Source organism: Orycteropus afer, unplaced genomic scaffold, assembly GCF_000298275.1.
Source record: "Orycteropus afer afer isolate SDZICR_OR568_19922 unplaced genomic scaffold, OryAfe1.0 scaffold00003, whole genome shotgun sequence".
Classification (NCBI taxonomy): domain Eukaryota; kingdom Metazoa; phylum Chordata; class Mammalia; order Tubulidentata; family Orycteropodidae; genus Orycteropus; species Orycteropus afer.
In genome coordinates, this window is record NW_006921590.1 from 21135647 (window position 1) to 21161447 (window position 25801).

A 25801-nucleotide genomic window follows, 5' to 3' on the forward strand; every position below is an offset into this window, starting at 1 on the left:
AAAAAAAAAAAAAAAACTGACTACTGTCTAGTCGATTCTGATTCATAGTGACCCTTCCTTGGGTTTCAGGGCCCACATAGATAAGTATTCTATGCTAGGGTTTCTTTTTTGTTCTCTGAATGTGCCACAGACCACTCTACTTTTTGATGAACACTGTGGCTTTTGTCTCAAACTCCTAGCACAAACATTAAGGAGCCCTGGTGGCATAGTGCATAAGGCATTTGACTACTAACCAGAAGGCTGGCAGCTCAAACCCACCAGCCACTCCTCAGAAGGAAGGTTTGGCAATCTACTCCCGTAGTGAAACCACCTCGGAAAGCCAAGGAGGGGTCACTATGAGTTGGATCCTACTCGATGGCAGTGGGTCTGGTGTTTTTGGTTGGTGTTGGTGCAAACAGTTAAGCACTTTGCTGCTTACCAAAAGGTTGGCAGTTCACACTTGTCCAGCAGCTCCAAAGGAGAAAGACCTTGTGATCTGCTTCCATAGAGATTACAACCAAGATTGGGACAGTTCAACTTTGTCACATGGGGTCACTGTGAGTCAAAAAATGACTTGACAATACCCAACAACAACAGCATGGATATTGGTGGGCAGTTTGCAGTTGTTGTGCCAATCATTACCACTAAATGTTTGAAGGGATTTAGTTTTAAAGTTTGTATTTAACCACATTGTCCTCTGTTTTGAGAAATTCATTCACATCTGAGAGCAGTGTTCTTTTTCACGATGGCACGTCAAATATAGAATAAAATGTTGTTGTTGTTATTTGCCATCCAGTTGGACCCGACTCATAGTGACCCCTCCTTGGGTTTCAGAGGCGGTATCACTACGGAAGTAGATTGCCCAACCTTCCTTCCGAGCAGTGGCTGGTGGGTTTGAACCGCCAGCCTTCTGGTTAGCAGTCAAGTGCCTTAGGCACTATGCTACCAGGTCTCCTATAGAATGAAATAGAAAGGCACAATTCAATCTACATAGACTCTTCTCTGAGGTGTAACCTGACACCTTTTCTTAAGTAGAGATTGGGCTCATTCAGGAAAATTTATTTGCATTCTGATACCTCCTTTCAAAACTCAGTACTGAAATATCACTGTTGTACTAAAAATCATGCCCCCTCCAAAAAAGATATACTTTAAAGGTGAGTGACCTTAGTAAGAGTGGATTTATACAGTAAATAAATTTTTAATTCCAAGATGTTTCATCATCTAAATTACCCCCTGAATTGCATTAGAAGTATAGGTGTGTAAAATTTCCTTTCACCAGCCTCAGTGTACAGGAATTTAGCTATTTTTGCCTTGGCAATTATAAAAGCAGGTAATGAAGGGAAGAAAATCGGGAAAGGAGGTTCAGAGGTAAAATTTCTTAAATCAGAGTTCTCAGTCCCTTAGGGGACATATAGACTTATCCTTGGGGGTCCACAAATCCCTAAAGGCATTTTAAAATTTCTTCTGTTTTAATGATCATATTATTAAGTATGTAAACATTTTAAAGAGAAAGTTACATTGATAATTTTTATATCAAAGACTTGTTTCTGAAATTTGTTTTCCCCAGTTGCATCTTTGCTGAGATCTATGAGTATTGTTTCCTTTAAATCTGTTAGGAGCAGACAAATGGGTTTCCAAATTTCTTCAAACCATTGGAGGGAGGCATTTCTTTTTCCCACTACGTTGGCAGTCAAGGAAAAGGATAAAGTGTTCATAGTACTAAAAAGAGCTAACCAACTATCTAAAAAAAAAATTGAGGCCCAGTATTAGTAAAAAAGAGAATGTATATACTTGCTACATATATAAATAGCAAATTGGGGGCCACGTTAAGCTGGCATCTTCCTGTGTGCTAAATTCAAAAATGTAAATACATTAGAAACAGGAAAAAATTTTATTTCTCTTTGGTGTCTATTTATTGTGTGAAGTCAGAGCAGAGCATAACGCACAGGTGGTTTAAAATGCTTCTCTGCCATCTGAGATCTCAGCTTGCCAGGGTAGAGATGGGGATGTCACTTTAGGGAATTGGGCTTATTCAGGATGTAAAATGAGGCTGGCATGGGTTCAGAGGTTTTGTCTGCATCTTTACCCAATTAACGATGTTTTTGTTTCCTTTTTTTTCCCCCCCTAACTTTTTCCTCTTTAGGCCTTTTAAGTGTTCTTTTCTTCTTTTAAATCTTATTCTGTAGATTAAATAGGTTTAAATTATCTGAATTTTTCTGTCAGTTTAAGATTCTTAATAACTAGTATTAATGTGTATTAATATATTTCCTATCAAAATACCTAGGAATTATTAATATATAAGCCAGAGGTCATTTTAATCATGGTGTTGAAATAAGAAAACCAAGTTACAAAGATATGTTTTCTTTTTTGGGTGAAGATCTATATTAACTTGAATGAATAGTATTCCACACATTTTTAATTTTGTGATATTGTGAAAAGTGAAATAGGTTTTATTTTTTCAAATCTCTAATTTTATAAGTTTATTTTATACTAAGTATTTGAAATTAAATTCATGATATAGGTTTAAAAAAGAAAGAAAAGTGGTTTAGATATATGTATATATAAGTAAGTTAGCAAGACTCAATATATTATTATACATAAAAGACATACAGTAAATGAGTATTTTCCTCAATCACAAGTAATATAAAAAAGAAGAACAACTCTTGGGTAAATGACCAAAAAAAAAAAAAAGTCTAGATCTGGTAGCAATATCCAGACAAGCCACTTATTGCTTTCATACATACATTTTTCATAATACACACATATATATATACATATACATATATATATACATATATATACATATATATGTATATATATATATATATATAAATCTTTTTATAGAGGAATTTTGTGAGCATTTAGGACTATAATGTCTGCCTTTTTGATCCCTGTGTTACTGTATCTAATTTTAATGAAGAGGGCAGTATGTGACAATAAGAGACAGAAATGGTGAGACCTTTGTGGACCCCTCTAGCAACGAGTGAATATCAGATCACAAATTTCCCCAGCTTTAATTACAGGCAAAAGAAAAGACAAAATTAGCATTTTAATATAGAAATATCTTAGGCTTTAGGAGAATTATGATAAATCTAATGCTGCCTAGTGAACCAAAGAGGGGATATTACAACAAACTGTCTCCTTAGGAATATTTGTTTAAATAAAGGCAACAATGCTTCATCCTTATCTCTTTTTTTTGATAATTATCACTATTGCAGGCTGTTTTTTGTTCCAGGTTTAAAATACCGTTAGTTTAAAAATGAAAAAAAGTAATTGGCAGTGTTTGTTTTCTATAAAACTACAAGAATGGAAAAATTCTGTTTGCTTGGCACTAACAAGATAATTATTTTAGGGAGAGTCTGTGCTCTGCGGCTCCAGTTCACACGTGCCATGGCATCTCTGCACTTGGATGCATCCAGGTTAGCACGTTTCAGTTACAGCGTATTAAACTAACTCCTCTTCCATGGTGGAGGTTTGCCCACCTGTCTCCCCTAAAACACCTGCAACATATGTTTTCATAACCCTGTAATGCTTTGCCTTTGGGGTCCTGAGAAATTCCCCCAGAGCTTTTTGCTTACAAACAGCTGAGCAATTCGTTTTTCTAATGACGGTTGCTTTTCCCCCAGCATCGAGGCAATAACATATTCACTAAAATAAGAGTCTCATTTTTCATCAGAGAGAAACATTCGACATATTTTTACAGTGCTACTTCTCCTTCTGAGCCTTATTTTTTTTCCCCCTTTTCTAATGTGACATGCTAAAAATTACGAGTTGATAGCATGATATTTGGGGGAAAAACTGAGTAATTTTTAATTTGTCAGATATTTTTCTTCATGTCAAACATACATTGTAAATACAATAAATTTTTCTAGTAAAGAAGTCCAACAGGAACATCATCAGTTAATTCAAGTAAAAATTGTAACAAACTATAAAAATGATAATTTGGACTTTACAGAAATTCACCTTCATTATTATAATCTTGTAAACTAGCAAACAATACTGTATTGATAACATAGAATGATTTTACAGATTTTTTAAATTTATATGTGTGTGCTCCTATTCTGAGAATTAAGACAGCCTTTGTATCTATAGAGGAGATATTCTGTGCATGATGTATTTTTCTAAATAAGTGTGTTTTTGTTTGTTTGTTGATTTTTTTGTTATTATTGTGATTTGAGTGAAAATTTACAGAGCAAATTCACTTTCCATATAGCAGTTCACATACACTTTGATGTAACATTTGACTAAATCTACTCTAAATTCATGTATGAAGTATGAAAGCTCACTTTTTCTACGTGTCTGTTATGAATTTTACATTCTTAACAGTTGAATCTGCTTTCCAAGGTCTGTTTGTCAGTGCTGAGTGGTACTGGAAGATGTTTAGAGCTTCCATTTCATTGAGTTCTTATCAAGGGTCAGGCACTGTACTAAGTATTAGCACTCATTGTTTCATTTAATCCTCACTACAGTTTTGCAGCTGAGGAACCTGGAGCTTGGATGGTAGATTCATCATCTACCATCACTCACCTAGTAGGAATGAATGGAACAGGAGCGGCGTACCAGCCTCGCTGATTTATGAGGCCTAGCCTTACCCACCAGGCACCCCGTGCATCCAAAGTAGAAGAACAATGTTATGCATACCCTAGTGTTTGTATTTTTAATATATAACTTTAACTCTGCATTGACTCCTCCTGGTATTTTAATAAATTGGGACAGGTATCTCTGGAATTGCTTTTCTTTTGCCCATTCTACATATGTTTATAAATAGCCAGCCCTTTGCAAGGCTCTGTGCTGTTCAAAGCAGGATGGGTACGTCAGACTTTTCCTTCTAGGATCTCTGTATGACAGAGGAAGATAACATCTTCAATTGAAGGACAGGAGTTAGGGGATCTAGAAAGTATTATTTGTTGGACTGCCATCAAGTCGATTCCAACTCATAGCAACCCTATAGAACAGGGTAGAGGTGCCCTCGAAGGGCTTCCAAGGCTATAAATCCTTATGGAAGTAGACTTTCTCTCATGAAGTGGCTGGTAGTTTTGAACTGCTGATCTTTTTATTAGCAGCCAAATCCTTTAACCATTGCGCCACCAGAGCTCTTGTAACTTCAGCAGATTCAAAACGAAGAAAGTTGCATATAGTTAGTTGTACTTGTTGTTTGTTGTTATTTGCCGTCAAGTCGGCCCCGACTCATAGCAACCCCTCCTTGGGTTTTCCAAGGCAGTAACACTATGAAAGTAGGATTGCCCAGCCGACTTAGTTAGCATTTAAATACTTTTGTATTCCACAACAAAATGAATTTGACTTGAATTGAAATATTGGAACATCGTTATGAGTGGACATGGGGTGGCAAGCAAGAATAGGAGAGTTGATGCTGATCTAAAGATTTTCATTACAAGGGATGGTAGAGGGAAGTGGTTCACCATCAAATTTCATACCCATTCTGGGACAGTGTTTGTTTTAACTGAAATTGTATTGAGAAGCTTACTGTCAAAGAATATAGACCTTAGAAGTGGAGAAAGTTTACTACAACTGAGATTAGATTTCAGTTTTATCTCTTACAGTGTTCATTGTGAATTAAGCACTACTAGTAAACTGATTCTGTGAACATGACAAATTAAGAAAGCAGTTTAAAGTCAGAAGTCCAGAATGGGTTTTTTGTTGTTTTGTTTTATTTTCCCTATATAGTGTCCTGTAGGACACTTGTTCCCATGACTATCAGTCTGCTTCTGTAAAGCTCTAGGATACCTCCCTTACAAAACAACCTGCCTGTGCCATGGATGGCATATTCTACATCCATTTTATATTGCCATGAAACAAGGTGCTGAAGTGCAAGAAGAGATCCAGCAGCTCTGGGGAAGTTAGTTAAAATCTTGCAGATGATTTCTTTCAAGCCGTGGTTGGCCCAGGGAAGGCATTGCAAACCCAGGGTGGATTGAGTTTGTAGTTTCTGCATCTTTAAGTGAGTTAAATTAGACGTTCCAGATCATGGGACATAATTGGTAATCCTCTGAACATAGGCTGATGTAAAGATAAGATTATACCAATTTACAATCTTTTTTCCTAAGGAAAATTCACCAAAACAAAGGAATTTTTTGAAAATATCCATTGGTTGGGAAAAGCTTATAGTAGTTGGAATCCTGACTCAGTGAAAATGGGCTTAAAATAATTATTAATTGCTTCAATCTAGGCAAAGACATAATACTAACGTTTAGGCATTACATGTTTTATAATATTAAAAAATTACAGCTGTCATGGAGTCTGGTTTTTCTCACCTAGAGCTTTACATATTTAGCATTGTAGTGGCACTTACATTTTAGAAGAATTCCATATCTTCAGAGATTAAGAATCAGCACTGTTGTTACACTTCTATAAAATTTTATTGGAAAAATCCTTAAAAATTAAAAAAAGCAAGCATCTCTCTACTTTTAATGTGTCAATCACATGGAGTTAGGATTCTGCTCATTTACTTTCATCCCACTAAGAAAACCATTGTTACCATTTTGGTACAAAGCCCCAGGTGTCATTCTACCTGTCCGTTTTTTACTTACATGCATTTATATGTTTTTAACAATGATTTGAACCTTTATTTAATTTTGATTTTTTGCTTTGTATGAGATGCATTGTTCCAGAATTTCTTGACTCTTTAAAGCCTTATTCAGAAGAAATAAAACTAACATAATTAAAAGAGAAGAGCTGTAGGTAAGTTGGAGAACTGTCAGTCCAGAATCTGAATGGATAAAAGTATCTACCTTTCTATACGTGAGACATTAAGTTCTTCATTGTCCAGTAGAGTAGGCACAAGCCACGTGGCTGTTGAGCCCTTGGTGAGTGTAAAATATACCTTGCATTTAAAGACTTTGTATGAAAGAAAAAGTATAAAATTTCTCAACAATTTCTTATATTGAATACATGTTAAAATGAAAACATGGATATATTGAGTTAAATTATATTATTACATTTAATTTCACCTTTTTTTTTTTTTTTTTTAATTTGGCTGGTAGGAATTTTAAAACTACGCATGAGGCTTCTGTTTGTGGCCTACCTTGTATTTCTGTTGAACAGTTCTGGCGGCTTAGTAACACCTTTATCTTCTCAGACAGAAAATTCTATTGAACAACTTTCAGCCGTAACCTCTGATTTTATTTTCTTACATTTCAAATGCTGTTTTTCAACATCATCTTTTGATTCTTTTTTTTCTTCTTCCCAGTACAGTAGTACTTTAAACTGCCTCTCTCTTTGATACCAGTAAGTCTCATAGGAATTTAAATAGACCTCAGTGAAAGCAATACTTGAGTCTCATTCATATGTTCAAGTTAGATCATTATTCCTAATAATGGCTTTAAGTGCTTAGATAGATCAGCGCTTCGTGTCTTGAATTGCTTGTCATTTCTTTATAAAGATGTTTCAAGAAATTGCTCCATGTGATCCCTTCTTTCATTGTTTTCTAGCAAAAAGTAAAAGCATCCTTTATTAGTTTGTTGGAAGTCAGAGAAGAAAATCTTTCTATATTAGCAAAAACAAAATGTATTTGCAGGTACTGAGAATAAAGAGCAAAAATAGTCATGAATGATAGTCCTGCGAAAGTTAATTTTTAAAATAAATCGTGAATGCGCTGACAATCTGCCATTGGCGTTAACCTCTATTTCATTTTCCCATTATATTTGGGTCCAGGTTGTCATCAGCTACAATGAGGAAACCTAAGTAATTCCTAGAGAGGGAAAAGTTGCACTGTTTGACTTAATAGTATGGTAGTCATGGAAGCATCAGTTATCTTCATCAAGGCAATTCAGATGTCATTATTGTAGGATTGTGTTGAATACCAAACCAGTGGAGTAGTAGCTGGAGCTAAATCAAGGGATTGTCGTTTTTGTCAGATGATTAGGGCTGGCTTGGGAGAGATATGAAAGGGTTGAGCTATGTAAATATTCTCTTTTCAGCAGGAAAAGAAAAGGTCCATCATGACCATTAAGATGCAGCTTGTTAGCTTGATGAATTTCAAACTATTTAACCTTAGCAATTACACACACACACACACACACACAGAGTGTATCAGTGCGCTTTGGGATTATGTCTCCAAAAGTTGATACCAAAGCATACTGATAATTTTGCTTTGAGATAAAATGCAGCTTTTCTGTTTCTAGTTAGAGCTCTCAAAGGACATGGCATGCTCAGGTTCAGAGTCCTAATATTAACTTGAATTATATGCTCAAGTAAACATTGGAATGCATTTATTTATGAGTTTTGTTCTTTAACTTTTTTATGAAAACTTTACGTCATTTAAAATTTTAGAGATGATGGTATTCAAGTTATACTATAAATATCTTTGTATTTTTGTAAACTAGAAGTTAATTTGTTTAATTTTTATTGATTTGGTTTTGGTAAGGGACTTGATACATATAAATAATAAAATGCAACACATTCTAATGATTCAAGGAAATTCCTGCAGTGTTTATAAATAATATTAAATACCAGAAAGGGCAGTGTTACTGTTGCTTTTACTAAAATGTGCACTGGTCAATTAGCTTTTGTATTGTGATGGTTACCTTGCTAATATTTCTAGTACCTGGCACATTTTAGGCACTTATTAAACTCATAAATAAGAATACATGACATAGAAATTGTTAACTTTAAAAGAATTGCTGAATTCTGAAATAATGCATTAGTTTTAGGAGCAAAAGGGCTCCATGTGCCATCTAGTGGACATATTTAGCATTCTAGTCATTAAAAACAGTTATTTTCACTCTTCCTCAAAAATGAATCTCCCTTGACAAATTGTGTCTCTTAGTTCTTTAGCATAGATTGTACTTGTGTTACATCTCATATAATTTTTTAGTTTTGTAGTGTTATTTTATCTGATTATACTTTGGAAAGTCATATTTGAAAGTAACCAAAGTTACTGAAAATAAATAACAACAATAAATCTGCATGGACTATGAAACAGGTAATAGTAAAATAATTTCAGTGTTTCGTTAGGACTAAGATCAATGAAAGGCAAAACTTGAAAACTTGGCAAAACCCCAACCAAGCATACTAATTATTAAACTTCATTATTATACATATTTTTTTTCCTGAATAAATCTAAAAATGATCATTTCTGTCCTTTTCTAGGTATGGATGTATAATTTAAACAGTTTTATACATTTTAATTTATAGTGAATTTTTTTTTTTTTTTTAAGAAAAATCCAAGACCAGTGACTTATCAGTTCCATCAAAATTTGGATTATTACAAAGCACGTGGAGCAGACCTCATGAATAAAAGCCGGTAAGTCCTCTTTCTCTGATGATACAAATCACAAAGATATTCTCAGAGGTCATCAGAAAATTTTACACGTTTGCTGAATGTAATTTCCCAGATTTTAGCCTATCAATTTGTTAACACACACAAATTAAACTTTATTAAATAATTATCATCAGGTTTTTTTAAAGGCATAAGAAAATCATATATATTGATGCTAGTGGTAAAATGAAAAATTAAATAAATATAAGCATATGTGTTACAATTTGAAGTTAGACAACTTCATTTTTCTAACACTAATAAACCTGAATAAATTGTGCCTGCTTGTATAATCTCTTTCTCGATTCTTGCTGTTGATTGAAAAGAGGCAGTTCTATAATATATTTTTGAATTATTTCAGTAACAAAATTAAAATTGGGTTTCCCAACTGCCTTTAGAACTACACAATAAGCTTATAAATGCATCTTGTGAGTGCATTTGTGATTATATACATAGAAATTTTAAGGGTCACTGTAGGAATAAAAAAACATTAAAATCCTACTTTTTAAAGAAATTAACATTGGCATAAAGGGTTGATGAACAGTTGTGTTCTTTCATAATACTGTACTCATGTCTCAAGAGTTAACTTGTCAAACCAGAACCATCTCAAATTAGAATGTAATTTCAGAGTTTTCTCTGGACGACAGAAATGTTAGTAATGATAAATGCTACCAAGGTGTCCAAATTTTCTCCCTTAAGCATTTTACTATGTTCAGTTGGATCCAGCTGTCTAAATGCACGTTAATGGAGCACGTGGACACAATGTGCTCTCCTCTCTTAGAGGGTTAAAAAGTAAATGAGCTCCTGCCATATAGGAGCTCATAGTTTAAGGGAAGACACTTATGAGAAAGTGGCTGAATTTAAATTTGAATTTTGAAACCTGTTTTAATGCAGTGTTGTTATTAAGTTCAGCATCCTTGACTGAAATCTGTTTCTCACGTGCTTTGATGTACTGTCTAATAATGAATCCAGTTCAGTAACCTGTGAAACTCCTCTGAGGCTCTCTTACGTTTGTTCATTTCATCTGATTCTCATTTCATAAATAAAAGGCTATTTCTTCTAGTATCTTCTTTTGTTTATTTCAACAAATATGTATCAAGTGCCAGACTCATTATTCTAGGTACTGGAGATACCCAGTGAACAAACCAGACAAAAATCCCCTACCCTCAGGAACTTTAGAATCTCAACACTTTTATTTCCTCATTATATCACATGCTTAGTTTGGTATCATTTAAAAAAAAAAAAAAAGGTGTTGCAGGTTCTGTCTTTATACAAGATCTTTCTAGCTTGTGTTTCTTCTGCTGTCTCCTTCTTGTCCTATCAGGTTATTTTTCACACAGCAGCCAGAGGGCTCTCAATTTACAACAGGTCATACCACACCTGTACCCCACACCCTCACCCACTCCCCACTCCATGCCCCATTTTAAACCCCACCAATGACTTCTTTACCTTGATAATTCAGTCTTCTTCCTGTGACCCTTCCCTCTCTCTTTGACCTTAACTCTGTCCATAGTCACCTTTTCTCTATTCCTGTGGAGCCCCGATGGGGCAGTGGCTAAGCATTTGGCTGTTAAGAAAAGATTGATAGTTCAAACTCACCAGCCGCTTACAATTGAAATGGAACCAAAGAAAATACAGTGTGTGATAAAGAAGGCATCACACACTGTGAATAAGAGAAGAGTTAATGAAGAGTGCTGGGAAAAATTGGCAAATCATTTTAAAAGGTATCAACTTATAACCTTACCACACACCAAAATAAATTCCAAATTAATCAAAGTGCAGTCAAACAAACTAACCTGAGAATAAAATATAGATCATTTGGCTGCTAATCAGAAGGTCAGTGGTTCAAACACAGCAGCTGCTGCATGAAAGGAAAATGAGGCAATCTACTTCTGTAAAGATTTATAGCCTTAGAACCCCAGTGGGGGTTAGTGTGAGTTGGAATTAACTCAGTGACAGTGCATTTGGTTTTTGGTTTTGATCTGATCTTTACAGAAGGTCTGATGGTGCTGTGGGTAAGGTATTTGGCTGCTAACCAGATCATTGGTTTAAACCCATCAGCTGTTCTATGGATGGAAGAAGAGGCAATCTACTTCCATAAAGATTTGCCATCTTGGAAACCCTATGGGGTCACCATGAGTCGGAATCAACTAGATGGCAATGGGTTTGGTTTTTGGTTTATCTAACCTCTGGTTACTTGAAGCATTTTTAACCTTAAAAGTAATGAAAGAAATCACAAAGAAAAATGACTGATGGGTTTTACTATGTAAAAATTATTTTTAAGTAGGTATTTCAAAAACAGCATAAACTGAATGAAAGATAAACAGAAAATTGGGGAAATCTTTGCAATGGATGTGACTGACCAAGTATATCATTAATATATAAAGAACTTACAGAACTCAAAGAAACACAAAACCCTGTCGTAGTGGCCATTCCATCTCATGCCATGCTCTATAGGATCTTCTTCTCTGCCTCTAAATGTTGGAGCACCCACCAGGTTTCTTCTCATCTTCTCTATCTGTACACGTTCCCTAGAGGATTTCATCCCAGGCCCATGGCTTTAAATACTATTACTGGCAGAAGCATCCTAAATTATGTCTCTAGTTTGACCACTTCCTTTAACTCCAGACTCATACCAGTATCCCACTGCTTATTCAGAATTCTCCTCTTGGATGTCCCATATGCATCTGAAATTTAATACTTCCCAAACTGTACATTTGATACTTCACACCCACAAACCTGTTACTCCCTCCAGCATGTCTCCATCACAGTAAATAACATTGCCCAGTTAATCAAGCCAAGCTTTACAATTGTTCTTAACTCTTTTTTCTCTCATATCGCACATTGAATGCATCATCAAATCCTCTGTAAAATATATTCTGAAACAAATCTCTTTTATTCCTCTGCACTGGTAATACCAAGTCACCTTCATTACTCATCTCAACGACTATAGTCTCCTAACTAGATCCCTCCTTCCTCTACTCCTTCTTTTAGGCCTTTTTCCACACAGACAAAATAATTCCCTAACATAAACCAGATAATGTCACTGCACTGCCCAGAGCCCTCCAATGACTTCTGAAAGCACTTCAGATGAAACCCAAAGCCTTTTCATTGCCTGCAAGGCAGACCCTCCCTGATCTGTCCGCCCACTCTCGTCTCTCCACCTCATTTGCTCCCACCACTCTCCTCTGGTGTTCACTGTGCTCCAGCCACACTGACCTGATTGCTGTTCCTCAACCACACAAACGTGTTCCCACTTCAGGAGCTTTGCACATGGCTTCCCTCTGCCTAGAAGGTTCTTCAAAAATCCCCCTGATGTAATTATTCTATGCAGCCTCTGTTCGAGTAGTATCTCCTCAAAGGAGACCTCTTTGGCCACTCTGTCTAAAACATTGGACCCGCTGTTCCTTTCCTCTGCTTTGTTTTGTTTTGCTTCCATGTTTCATAGTAATTTCATGCCTGAAAAGCATTTTTGCCTTTTTTTGTGTTTATTTTGTGCTTTTGTTTTTGTTGTATGCTTCCTGCACTAAATTGTCAACTACACATTTGTCTTGTTAACAGTTGTATCCCCAACACCTAAAAGAGTGCCTAGAATATCACAGGCACTCAATGAAAGGAGAATTACAAATAACAAATAAACATTTAAAAGGCAATTCAAACTCATGTGAGTCAAAGAAGTGGAGTTAAAACAGTAACAAAATACCATCTTCACCTTTCAGATTAGCAAATTAAAAACAAGTGAAAGCAGCCAGCTTTTGTGAAGGTGTATGATACAGTTGGTCACCAGTTGAGGGTGTGTAAATGAGAAAAACTTGATCATCTCCAGACATGCCCAGGTGGGGCAGTGGTTAAGCGCAGGGCTCCAATGCTATATGTAGCCCTTATCACAACCATGTTACTCCCTGGAGGTTTGTTTATTGTGCTACTACTTTATGTGTGATTAAAACCCATTATAGCTGTGAAACAGTTGGTAAATTCCCTGTTTAGGTACTAAAGGTCTAAGGTGTTTTCACCAGTCTGGACCTTCAGCCATATTTAGTGTGGCTACTACTTTCTTAGAAGTTAGGATTTATTAAGGAGTTGGTACATTGGAGTTGTCACTGGATAGCAGGAAAGAGATGAATAGTCCAGAAGGGAGATATCTAGCTATCTATTTATCTTATCAATCTATATGCACAAATACATACACTCCATAATGTTATATAAATAATGTACGTATTATACGATTTGGTTTTTTGTTGTTGTTATTTGCTTTTTTTGCAAACCACTCAAGTCCTTCATACGTTAGTTTCCTATGCATATTATCTGCATTTCAGCATTATTTACATGGACACATTATATACAAAAAATTATATACATACACACACACACCGTCATACATACGTACACACACAGTCATACATACGTACATACATACATAGGGGAACCCCTAGAAGTGATCAAAAAGTAGAGGTTAGACAAGAGACAAGCAGGTGTTAAATCTGCTAAGCAGGGGACTAATACCTGCTGCTTCTATGGCAGTGGACTTCTATTTGTGTTGCATATCCAAATAAGGGATAAGGGATGCGGATGTAAAGATGGCATGTGATTTCATGGATAAGAATATCTGCAGAAATCAAGCCTGATTTCTCTTCTCTACTTTCCCATGGATTGCTATAATTAAGTCTTTAAAAGCAAGTGCCTAGGTATTTTAGTGATAGATTTTCCATTACGTGCATGGGTAATATTCACTGTGCTCTGATTTCACTTACTTGCAAATTTCTTTTTTTAAAATGGGAAATGACATTTTCGTATTCATTCAACTTTTGAGCTCAGAATGACAATTTAACACTCAAATTTTGCTCCAATTTTGTCCTTAAATAACCAGAAATTGCTGCTATAAAAAAAATCCATCTAAATTGTGACTGGTCTTTGGAAAGACCCATCTAATTTATTTAAGAATCTATGACTACTAAAATACCCAACTAAGTAGTCACAGAACAGACTTTCACAGTTTTTAAAGACTGTAATCTCTCTCCTTCTCTCTCTTTTTAGTGTGGTAATATATATATAAAACCAAGCTTTTGCCATTTAAACACTTTAAGTGTACAATTCAGTGAAATTAATTACATGTACCACTTAGACTACAATTTCTTTATATTAAGAACAGAGTCACATTCCTTATTTCAGAGAATGTGTGGATTTTCTGTTTTGAAAATGGCACAAACAACAGCTCAAAACGTGCATTTCCTTCCCCTGTCCAGAGGTAGTAAAATAAATGGTGCCTGAGCTGTCAGTAGTGCCTTGAGTATGTGTCACTTTATCTAGTTGTGCCTTTTTACAGGCTCCACAACTATAAGTCTTTTCACTTGCTTAAACAATTTCATATCACCAAAATTAGGTGCCTCATTTGATTAAATTAGACCTTGACAGAGGTAGAAGAAACCAACCTTAGTTCCCTGATCTCCCTGCTCAGTAGTTGAGTGATAACATTCTCTGTGCCAGCCTTTCCAGCTTTCCTCTGCCTGTGTCAGAGTTTAGTTTAACTTCAGTGATAATGATAATGAAAGATTCCAGAATTATAAATCTGGCAGGTAGTATCTTTGCAGAAGGTCTCTTGTCAGGATTCCTGCCTAGGATCTAAAAGGGAGCCAGGCTCCAGGGAAATAGATTCTAATAAAGAGGGTCCCTTGGGCTCTGAAGTATATCCCACATTCCTCAGCTGGGCTCCATTTGACTATGGAGTAACGACATCTATTCTGACCCCAAGTGTACGTGGAGTCTCATAATCCCCTTTTTCCTATGGATCCAGATCTGCCTTTGATTAGGAGGGTTCCTGAGGGCCTGGCTTAACCAGAGTGTCCTGAGACAGTGCAGGTTCCCAGAAAGCACAGGGATCTTGCCAACAATTGTAATTTTATGCTGGAATATGAGCTCATTGAGGTTGGAGACATATCTAGCTTTCTCACTGCTTTTTCCTCAGTACCTAACAAAAAGAAGGAATTCACCTATTTGTGAAAGGAATGAACGCTTTTTAACTTCAATTGGAAAATAAGTCATATGCTAGAGTGATACCTTGCCTGAGTCTGAGCACTCTGGATGTCAGGGTTGTAACTTAAAATGTTCATATTCCCAGTGCCCACCACAGTACCTGGCATTGTTTATAGTATTCAATAAGTATTTAGTTTAATGGTTGAATAAATAAAAAAAGACTTTTTGAATACCTAAAATGCATTATAAAATTATCCTGGACAATTTCCACTTGTATGGTCAACAAGATTTTTTAATTAAGCTTTATAATGATTGACATAATGACTGCATCTTTTCCAGAGGTATTTTATTGCTAAAGTATGGTAAAGAAATCGTGTACGAATAATATTCCCTAAGCCATGAACCAGAAGAGTCCATGGTTATCAATACTAGTAATTAATTAGCTAATCAGAATTTCATAGGACACTGAAGGCTATGTTGTTGTTGTTATGTGCCATCAAGTCGGACCCAACTCATAGCGACCCCTCCTTGGGTTTCCGAGGCAGTATCACTATGGAAGTAGATTGCCCAACCTTCCTTCCAAGGAGTGGCCAGTGGGTTTGAACTGCCAGCCTTCTGGTTAGCAGTCAAGTGCCTTAGGCACTACGCTACCAGAGGTCCTAAAAATCCACACTCACTGCCATCAAGTCAATTCGGAATCATAGTGACCCCCTTTGCATTTCCAAGGCAGTAAATGTTTACAGAAGTAGACTGCCAAGTCTTCCTTACATGGAGTGGTTGGTGGATTTGAACCACCAACCTTCTGGTTAACAGTCAAATGTGTTAGGCACTACACCACCAGAGCTCCTTCTGAAGGCTATATAAATGTAATTTTTTATATATATATTTTCATGCTCAAATAACTATGAGTTAGTGTTATGTTGTTGTTGTTGTTGTTATGTGCCATCGAGTTGGATCTGACTCATAGCGACCCCTCCTTGGGTTTCCGAGGCAGTATCACTACAGAAGTAGATTGCCCCATCTTCCTTCCGGGGAGTGGCTGGTGGGTTTGAACCGCCAGCCTTCTGGTTAGCAGTCAAGTGCCTTAGCCACTATGCTACCAGAGCTCTACAACTATATCTGAAATGCCTTTTCTGTTGTATCAAGGAGAACTGTTCATTCCTAACCAATGTGTATAAAATGGTAACAGTATCTTGTATTTTGTCTAGGTAAACAGATCTTGTTCCTTTAAAATTTATATATAATTTACATAGAGTATAAAGATCTTACATGCTCAGTGATGAGTTTTGACAGTTGTGTATACTGTGTAACAGCAATCCTAAATAAGATATAGAATATTTCCCTTACCCCAGCATTCTCTGGAGTCTCTTTAGCTTGGTTAAAAATCAGTTGACCATCCTTCAAGCTAGGACCTGACTTTACCCTTGTGACTCAATTGGCAGCCAAATGATAGACAGGCCTATAAGATAAACAGTAATATCAAGAGGGTATGCACTCATTAGAACATTCAAGCATGTGACATCAAGAGGAGAGCTATTGCCCACAGATAGAGCTAGGGAGTTGGAAGAAGATGGGAAGGAAGGAGGAAGGACAGGGGTTGGGTGCAGGGAAGAAGTGGGGAGAATGCTGCTACTATGTAGAAATTTCAGTAAATGTCACAAAACAGAAGCTGTATGGACTGTTGAATGGAAAATCAATTTTCTCTGTAAACTTTCACCCAAAATACAATTAAAAAACAAAAAATCGATCATATATGTATGAGTCTATTTCTGAGATTTAGTTCCACTTACCTAAATCTCTCCTTTCTATAATAACACAGTAGCTTGATTGTGTACCTTTATACCAAGTCTTGATTGTAATAAGTCTAAGTCCTCTAACTTTTGTCTTTTTCATCATTCTGGCTATTCTAGGTTCTTTACATTTCCATATAAATTTAAAAATGTGTCAGTTTTTATAACATTATTGGGATTTTGATTGGAATTGCATTAAAGCTATAGATGAATTAGGAAGAACATTTTAACATTATTGAATTATCTAATCTATTAACATTAGTGAACTAAAATGTACTGGTTTTGGCCATTTTGAATCAATCATATGATCTACTATACCAGGAATGACAAATTGAACAGGAATGGTGTGGCATTTGTCATCACAAAGAATGTTTTAAGATCTATCCTGAAGTACAGTACTGTCAGTGATAGGATAATATCCATATTCCTACAAACAAGACCAGTTAATGCTACTATTAATCAAATTTACACACCAAACACTAAAGCCAAAGATGAGGAAGCTGAAGATTTTTACCAACTTCTACACTCTCAAATTGACCAAAGATGTAATCAAGATGTGTTGTTTATTACTGGTGATTGGAATGTGAAAGTTTGGAACAAAGAAGAATCACTGGTAATTCGAAAATAAGGCGTTGGTGATAGAAATGATGCTGAAGATCACATGATAGGGTTTTGCAAGACCAACAACTGATTCATTGCAAGCACCTTTTTCAACAACATAAATGGTGGCTATACATATTGCCCTTGCCAGATGGAATACACAGGAATCAAATCAACTACGTCGGTGGAAAGAGGTGATAGAGAAGCTCAATATCTTCAGCCAAAAAAGCCAGGAGTTGACTGGAACAGACCATCAATTGCTTATATGCAAGTTCAAGTTGAAGCTGAAGAAAATTAAACAAATCCACAAGAGCTAAAATATGACCTTGATTACATATCACCTGAATTTAGAGACCACCCGAAGAATAGATTTGACACACTGAACACCAATAACCAAAAACTAGAAGAATTCTGGGATGACATCATACGTGAAGAAAGCAAAAGGTCATTAAAAAGCCAGGAAAGGAAGAAAAGACCAAAATGGATGTCAGAAGGGACTCTGAAATGTGCTCTTGAATGGAGAGTAGCTAAAACAAATGGAAGAAATGACAAGATAAAAGCTGAACAGAAGATTTCAAAGAGCAGATTGAGAAGACAAAGTAAAATATTATAATGAAATCTGCAAAGACCTGGAGTTAGAACACCAAAAGGGAAGAACATGCTCAGCATTTTTCAAGCTGAAAGAAATGAAGAAAAAATTGAAGCCTCAAGTTGCAATATTGAAAGACTCTGGTAGCATAGTGGCTTAGGCACTTGACTGCTAACCAGAAGGCTGGCGGTTCAAACCCACCAGCCACTCCTCGGAAGGAAGGTTGGGCAATCCTACTTCCGTAGTGATACTGCCTCGGAAACCCAAGGAGGGGTCGCTATGAGTCAGGGCTGACTCGACGGCACATAACAACAACAACAACATGCACAAAATACTGAATGATGCAGGAAGCATCAAAAGAAGATGGAATACACAGAGTCACCGTACAAGAAAGAAGTGGTTGATGTTCAGCTATTTCAGGAGGTGGCAGATAGTAAAGAACCAATGGTACTGAAGGAAGAAGTTCAAGCAGCACTAAAGGAATTGGAGAAAAACAAGTTTCAGGAACTGATGGAATACCCATTGAGATGTTTCAACAAATGGATGTCACATTGGAGGCACTTACTGATCTATGCCAAGTAATTTGTAAGGCAGGTAGTTGGCCAACTGACTGGAAGAGATCCATATTTGTGTCCATTCCAAAGAAAGGTGATCCAACATGGAAATTATCAAACAATATCATTAATATCACACACAAGTAAAAATTTGCTGAAAATAATTAAAAAGCAGTTGCAGCAGTATATTGACAGAGAACTTCCAAAAATGCAGGCTGGATTCAGAAGAGGCTGTGGGATGAGGGATATCATTGCTCATGTCAGATGGATCTTGTCTGAAAGCAAAGGATACCACAAGGAGGCTTATCTGTGTCTTACTGACTATACAAAAGCATTTGACTATGTGGCTCAGAACAAATTATGGATAACATTGCAAAGAATGGGAATTTCAGAACACTTGATTGTGCTCATGAGGAACCTATACAAAGATCAGGAGGCTGTCATTCAGGTAGAACAAGGGGATACTGTTTGGTTGAAAATCAGAAAAGGTGTGCATATTCAATCTTATGTATAATCCAAGAAGCTGGACTACATGAAGAAGAACACAGCATCAGGATTGAAGAAAGACTCATTAACAACTTGTGATATGCAGACAATACAGCCTTGCTTGCTGAAAGTGAAGATGACTTGAAGCACTTGGTGATGAAGGTTAAATACTACAGTCTACAGTATGGATTATGCCTCAATATAAAAACAAAAATGCTCACAACTGGGTCAATAAGCAGTATTACAATAAATGGGGAAAAGATTGAAGTTGTCAGGGATTTCATTTTACTTGGATCCACAATCAACACCCATGGAAGCAGCAGTCAAGAAATCAGGTATCATATTGCACTGGGCAAATCTACTCCAAAAGACTTCTTTAAAGTGTTGAAGAGCAAAGATGTCACTTTTAAGACTAATGTGTGCCTCACCCATGCCATGATATTTTCAGTGGCTTCATATGCATGTGAAAGCTGGACGATGAATAAAGAAGACTGAAGAAGAGTTGATGCTTTTGAATTGTGGTGTTGGTGAAGAATACTTGAAGTACCATGGACTGCCAAAAGAACAAACAAATCTAACCCGGAAGAAGTGCAGCCAGAATGCTCCTTGGAAGCAAGAATGGCCAGATTTCATCTCACCTATTTTGGTAATGTGGTCAGAAGGGACAATTCTCTAGAGGAAGGGTATCATGCTTGGTAAAGTAGAGTGTCAGTGAAAAAGGGGAAGACTTTCAACAAGATGGATTGATGCAGTGGCTGCAATGATGGGCTCAGGCCTAGTAAGGATTGTGAGGATGGTGCAGTACCCGGCAGTGTTGGTTTTATTGTACATAGGGTTGCTATCTGTCAGAGTCAACTCAATAGCACTTAACAACAACAACTTGAACATGGGACTATCTCTTCATTTACTTAGGTTTCATTCCCTGGATGGTGTAAATGGTTAATGTGTTCCACTGCTAACCAAAAGGTTGGAAGTTCAAGTCCACACAGAGGCATCTTGGAAGAAAGGCATGACAGTTTACTCCCAAAACCTCAGCCATTGACAACCTTATGGAGCACTCTGACATACATGGGGTCAACATGAGTGTGAATCAACTCAATAGAAACTGGGTTTTTTTGTTGTTTTTGTTTTTTTCCTGTTTGTTTGCTTTTCTTTAACTTTTCTCAGCAGTATTTTATAGTTTTTGCTATAGAGGTATTATAGATTTTTTTTAATTAAGAGAAAATAAATTACCTTTTCTTTTCTTTTCCCTGTTCCCTCCCAACCGGTTCCCTCCTATGCTTGTATTTTTAAAATACGACAGTTTCCTTTTTGGGCTTACATGTTTCTTTATACTTTATTGGCTCCCATACGCCTGCTTTACAACTTCGGCAGTTGATTCTTGATATATTTTTAGCTGTAGCTATTTGTAATTTTTCAAAATAGTGTATATACATAGTGATTCTCAAAGTGGGGAAAGAGAAATTAAGAGGATAAAACTCCAGAGCTGGTGGGCATCTCAGAATTATAGCCTCACCCATTCTGGTCTCTTCCTCTAAGCACAAGAATTCCACAAACCCTAAAGAGTCCTCAATTATGAACCATATCCCTTAGGTACGTTGGGTCAGAATATTAAACAATTGAAAATTACCAGTGTGGAAATTGAAACCTCAATCTTTATTTCTAAAGATATGTCTCCACCACTCGTCTGTCAGTTTGCTGTACTGTGGGGGCTTGTGTGTTGCTGTGATGCTGCAAGCTATGCCACCAGTATTTTAGATACCAGCAGGCTCACCAATTGTGTACAGGTTTCAGCGGAGCTTCCAGATTAAGACAGACTAGGAAAACCAACATGACCAGGTCCACTGGTCACTGAAAACCATATTATGAATAGCAGTGAATCAGTGTCTGATATAGTGCTGGAACATGGCCCCTCAGATTGGAATGTACTCAGAATATGATTAGGGAAGAGCTGCCTCCTCAAAGTAGAGTTGGCCTTAATGACGTGGATGGAGGAACACTTTGAGCACCTTTATTTGCTGATGTGGCATGATTCAAAATGAGAAAAAACAGCTGCAAATATCCATTAATACTCAGAACTTGAAATATATGAAGTATGAATCTGGGAAAATTTCAAGTTGTCCAAAATGGAATGGAATGCATAAAGATCAATATCCTAGGCTTTAGTGAGCTGAAATGGACTGGTATTGGCCATTTTGAATCAGTCAGTCACATGGTCTACTATGCTGGGAATGACAAAGGGGAATGGCATTGCATTCATCATTTAAAAAAAAAAAAAAAATTTCACAGTCTATCCTGAAGTACAATGATGTCAGTGATAAGGTAATATCCATATCCCTATAAACAAGACCAATTAATGCTACTATTAATCAAATTTGTGCACCATACACTAAAGCCAAAGATGAGGAAATTGAAAATTTTTACCAACTTCTGCAATCTGAAATTGACTATACATGTAAAGAAGCATTGATAATTACGGGTGATTGGAATGTGAAAGTTAGAAACAAAGAAGCAGCTTTGGTAGTTGGAAAATATGGCCTTGGTTATAGAAATGATGCTGGAGATTGCATGAGAGAATTTTGCAAGACTTGTTCATTGCAAATACTTTCTCCAGCAACATAAACAGCTACTATACATGTGCACAAGATAGAATACATAGAAATCAAATTTACTACATCTGTGGAAAGAGGGGATGGAGAAGCTCAAAATCATCAGTCAAAAGAAGGCCAGGAGCTGACTGTGGACCAGACCATCAATTGGTCATAGGCAAGTTGAAATTGAAGCTGAAGAAAATTAAAACAAGTCCACAAGAGACAAAATATAATCTTGAGTATTTCCCACCTGAATTTAGAAACCATCTAAAGAATAGATTTGATGCATTCAACACCAATGACCAATGACCAGAGGATTTGTGGGATAATATCAAGAACATCATACACGAGCAAAGCAAAAGCACATTAAAATGACAGGAAAGAAAGAAAAGACCAAATTAGATGACAGAAGAGACTCTGAAACTTGCTCTTCAGTGGAAAGTAGCCAAATCAAATGGAAGAAATGATGAAGTAAAGGGGCTGAACAGAAGATTTCAAAGGGCAGCTCAAGAAGACACAGTGAAACTATTATAATGAAATGTTCAAGGACCTGGTGTTAGAAAATCAAAATGGAAGAAAACACTCAGCACTTCTCAAGCTGAAAGAACTGAAGAAAAATTCAAGCCTCAAGTTGGAATATTGAAGGATTCTATGGGCAAATTATGGAATGATGCAGGATGCATCCAAAGAAGGTGGCAGAAATACAGAGTCAGTGTACCAAGAAAGAATTGGTTCATGTTCAATCATTTCAAGACGTAGGATAACATCAAGAACCAATGGTACTGAAGGAATACTGAAGCTACACAGAAATAATTGGTGAAAAGTAAGACTCCACTAATTGACAGACTACCTATTGAGATGCTTCAACAAATGGATGAAATGCTGGAAGTGCTCACTGATTCATGCCAAGAAATTTAGCTGCCTGGCCAATCACTTGGAAGAGATCCATTTTTGTGCCATTTCCAAAGAAAAGTGATCCAACAGAATGCAAAAATTATTGAACAATATCATTAATATCACCAGTAAATAAAATTGTGCTAAAAATCAGACACAGTTGCAGCAGTACATCAATAGGGAATTGCCAGAAATTCTGGCTGGATTCAGAAGAGGATGTGGAACAAGGGATATCATTGCTGGTGTCAGAGGGATCTTGGCTGAAAGCGAAGAATACCAGAAAGATGTTTGCTTGTGCTTTATTAATTGTACAAAAGCATTCAACTATGTGGATCATAACAAATTATAGGTAACATTGCAAATCATGGAAATTCAAGAACACTTAATTATGCTCATGAGGAACCTGTACATAGACCAAGAGGCTGTTGGTTGAAGAGAACGAGAGGATAAAATCAGAAAGGTGTGTGTCATGGTTGTGTCCTTTCACCATACTTATTCAATCTGTATGCTGAGCAAATAATCCTAGAAGCTGGACTATATGAAGAACATGGCATCAGGATTGGAGGAAGATGTATTAATAACCTGCAATATGCAGATGACACAACCTTGCTTGTTGAAAGTGAAGAAGAATTGAAGCACTTACTGATGAAGATCAAAGACTACAGGTGTTAGTGGATTACACTGCAACATCATGATAAATGGAGAAAAGATTGAAGTTGTCAAGGATTTCATTTTATTTGGATCCATAATCAATGTCCATGGAAGCAGTAGTCCAAGAAATCAAACTATGTGTTGTACTGGGCGGATCTTCTGCAAAAGACCTCTTTAAAGGTTAAAGAGCAAAAATGTCACTTTGAGGATGAAGGTGCACCTGGCCCAAGCCATGGTGTTTTCAGTAGCCTCATATACATGTAAAAGCTGTGCAATGAATAAGGAAGACCAAAGAAGAATTGATGCATTTGAATTGCAGTGTTGGTGAAGTATGTTGAATATACCATGAACTGCCAGAAGAACAAACTTGTCTTTGAAGTACAGCTGGAATGCTCCTTAGAAGTGAGAATGGCTAGACTTTATCCATCGTACTTTGGTCAGAGGGGACCAGTCGATGGTGAAGGATATCATGCTTGGAAAAGTGGAGCAAAAATGTCACTTTGGCAAAGAGCAAGACCCTCAACAAGGTAGATTGGCACAGTGGCTGCAACGATGGGCTCAAAGATAGCAAGGATTGTGGAGGATGGTGTAGAAATAGCATTTCGTTCTGTTGTAGACAGGGTCACTATGAGTGAAAAGCAACTCAACGGCACCTAACAACAGCAACAACAACAAAGATATTCTTAAGAAGTTTAATAATTTTATGCATAAAACTCAAAACCGAACTCACAGCCATTGAGTTGATTCCAACTCATAGCAACCCCCATTGGGTTTCCAAGGCTGTAAAGCTTTACGGAAGTAGATTGCCTCATCTTCCATGGAGCAGCTGGGGCTTAGAACGACCAATCTTCTGGTTAGCCACCAAATACCTTACTCACTGTGCCACCAGAGTTTATTATTTATGTTAATGTATAATTTCCTAGACCTGACATAACAAAATTCTGCATATTAGGTGGTTTATAAGAAGAGAAAGATACTGTATTATAGTTCTGTAAGCTAAGAGTCTGAAATCAGGTGTTGGCCATGTAGATTTCCTTCTGAGAGCTTAAGGATCTGTTTCATGCCTCTCTCCTAGCTTCTAGTGATGCCCAGTGATGTCCTTCACTAAGCCATCATCTTTCTTTCTTTGTGTATCTTCTTCTGTTTATAAGAACACCAGTCATGTAAGATTAGGACCCACCCTACTCTAGTATAAATGCATGTTAACCTAACTGAAAGCACCCTCAAAGATCTTATTTCCAAGCAGGGCCCCATTCACAGGTACAGAACAGGGGTTAGGACTTCAACATTATCAGTTTGGGGGACACAATGAAATCTCTAACAATTTAACCAGTATTATAAATTGTGTTCAGACCCAAATAAGTAAGCCCCACAGTCTAGCTTACATCAGCAACCCATCAGTGCCAACCTTTTCATTCTTAAAAAGTTCTGCTTTGTTTGCTTCCTGTCATATTGACAATAAATAAATAAATATATTTACTTGACATACATAAAAGGATCTTACTTTTTATGGCTGAAAGGAGACATATGTTTCCCTTGAAACTCAGACTCCTAAGGAGTCAGCTAACTTTCATCATTTAGTTTTATTAAAGACCTAGAAGAAATCCAGAGCTCTTTGAGATGTGGAATGAGTTCATTTTCAAAACTAACAGAAACCTCACAATATGGCAAGCAAATTAGAATTAGATAGAGATGTCCTTTCATCAAAGCAAATTTTATACACTCAACTTTTAAGTTACAGAATTAAGAAAGTTGGAAACCAATTCATTTTAAGGAATATAAAACCTTCAACTTAAAGAAATTTTAAGTAGAAGTACATCATAAAGCTTATACATTAGAATTATCTTGAAAAGTATCATGTTTCCACTTTGACAGTCATTTTGAGTTTTCAAATAAAAGATTGATGTCTGTAAGCATGGGAAAAAGAAATATGAGCCATAATGTACTCTGAATAGATCACTAATGATAGACTAGGAAGACACTGAGATGCAGAAAGAATATTATTATTGTTTGTAGCCCAAAACCAAGGAGCTTTGGTGGCGTAGTGCCTAAGGCACAGGACTGCTAACCAGAAGGCTGGAGTTTCAAACCCACCAGCCACTCCTCAGAAGGAAGACAGGGCAATCTACTTCCGTAGTGATATTGCCTTGGAAACCCAAGGGGAGGGGTTGCTGTGAGTTGGGTCCGACTCAGTGGCACATAACAACAACATAACAGCCCAAAACCAAAGTCATACATCTTTTTTCTTTTTTAAATTATTTCAATTTACTGTAATTACTCTTTGCTCTTAAAAAAGTGATTTGAAGGAGTTCCGGCAAGATGGCGGACTAGGCAAAAGGATTGCACAGACCCTCTTCAACAAAGAAAAGGGAAACCAATTAACACAGACACAGAAGATAATCTTGGACCCCTGAGCCTTGAAG

General features: G+C 36.7%; 1 protein-coding gene across 1 annotated transcript in view; it reads left to right on the forward strand.

Moving 5' to 3' along the window:
- TBC1D5 (TBC1 domain family member 5) overlaps positions 1-25801 on the forward strand; it is a 544439-nt gene that overhangs the window by 395047 nt on the left and 123591 nt on the right. The window contains exon 14 of the mRNA XM_042780322.1: positions 9156-9241. Coding sequence (XP_042636256.1) covers positions 9156-9241 — 86 coding nt within the window. The remainder of the gene's footprint in view (positions 1-9155; positions 9242-25801) is intronic.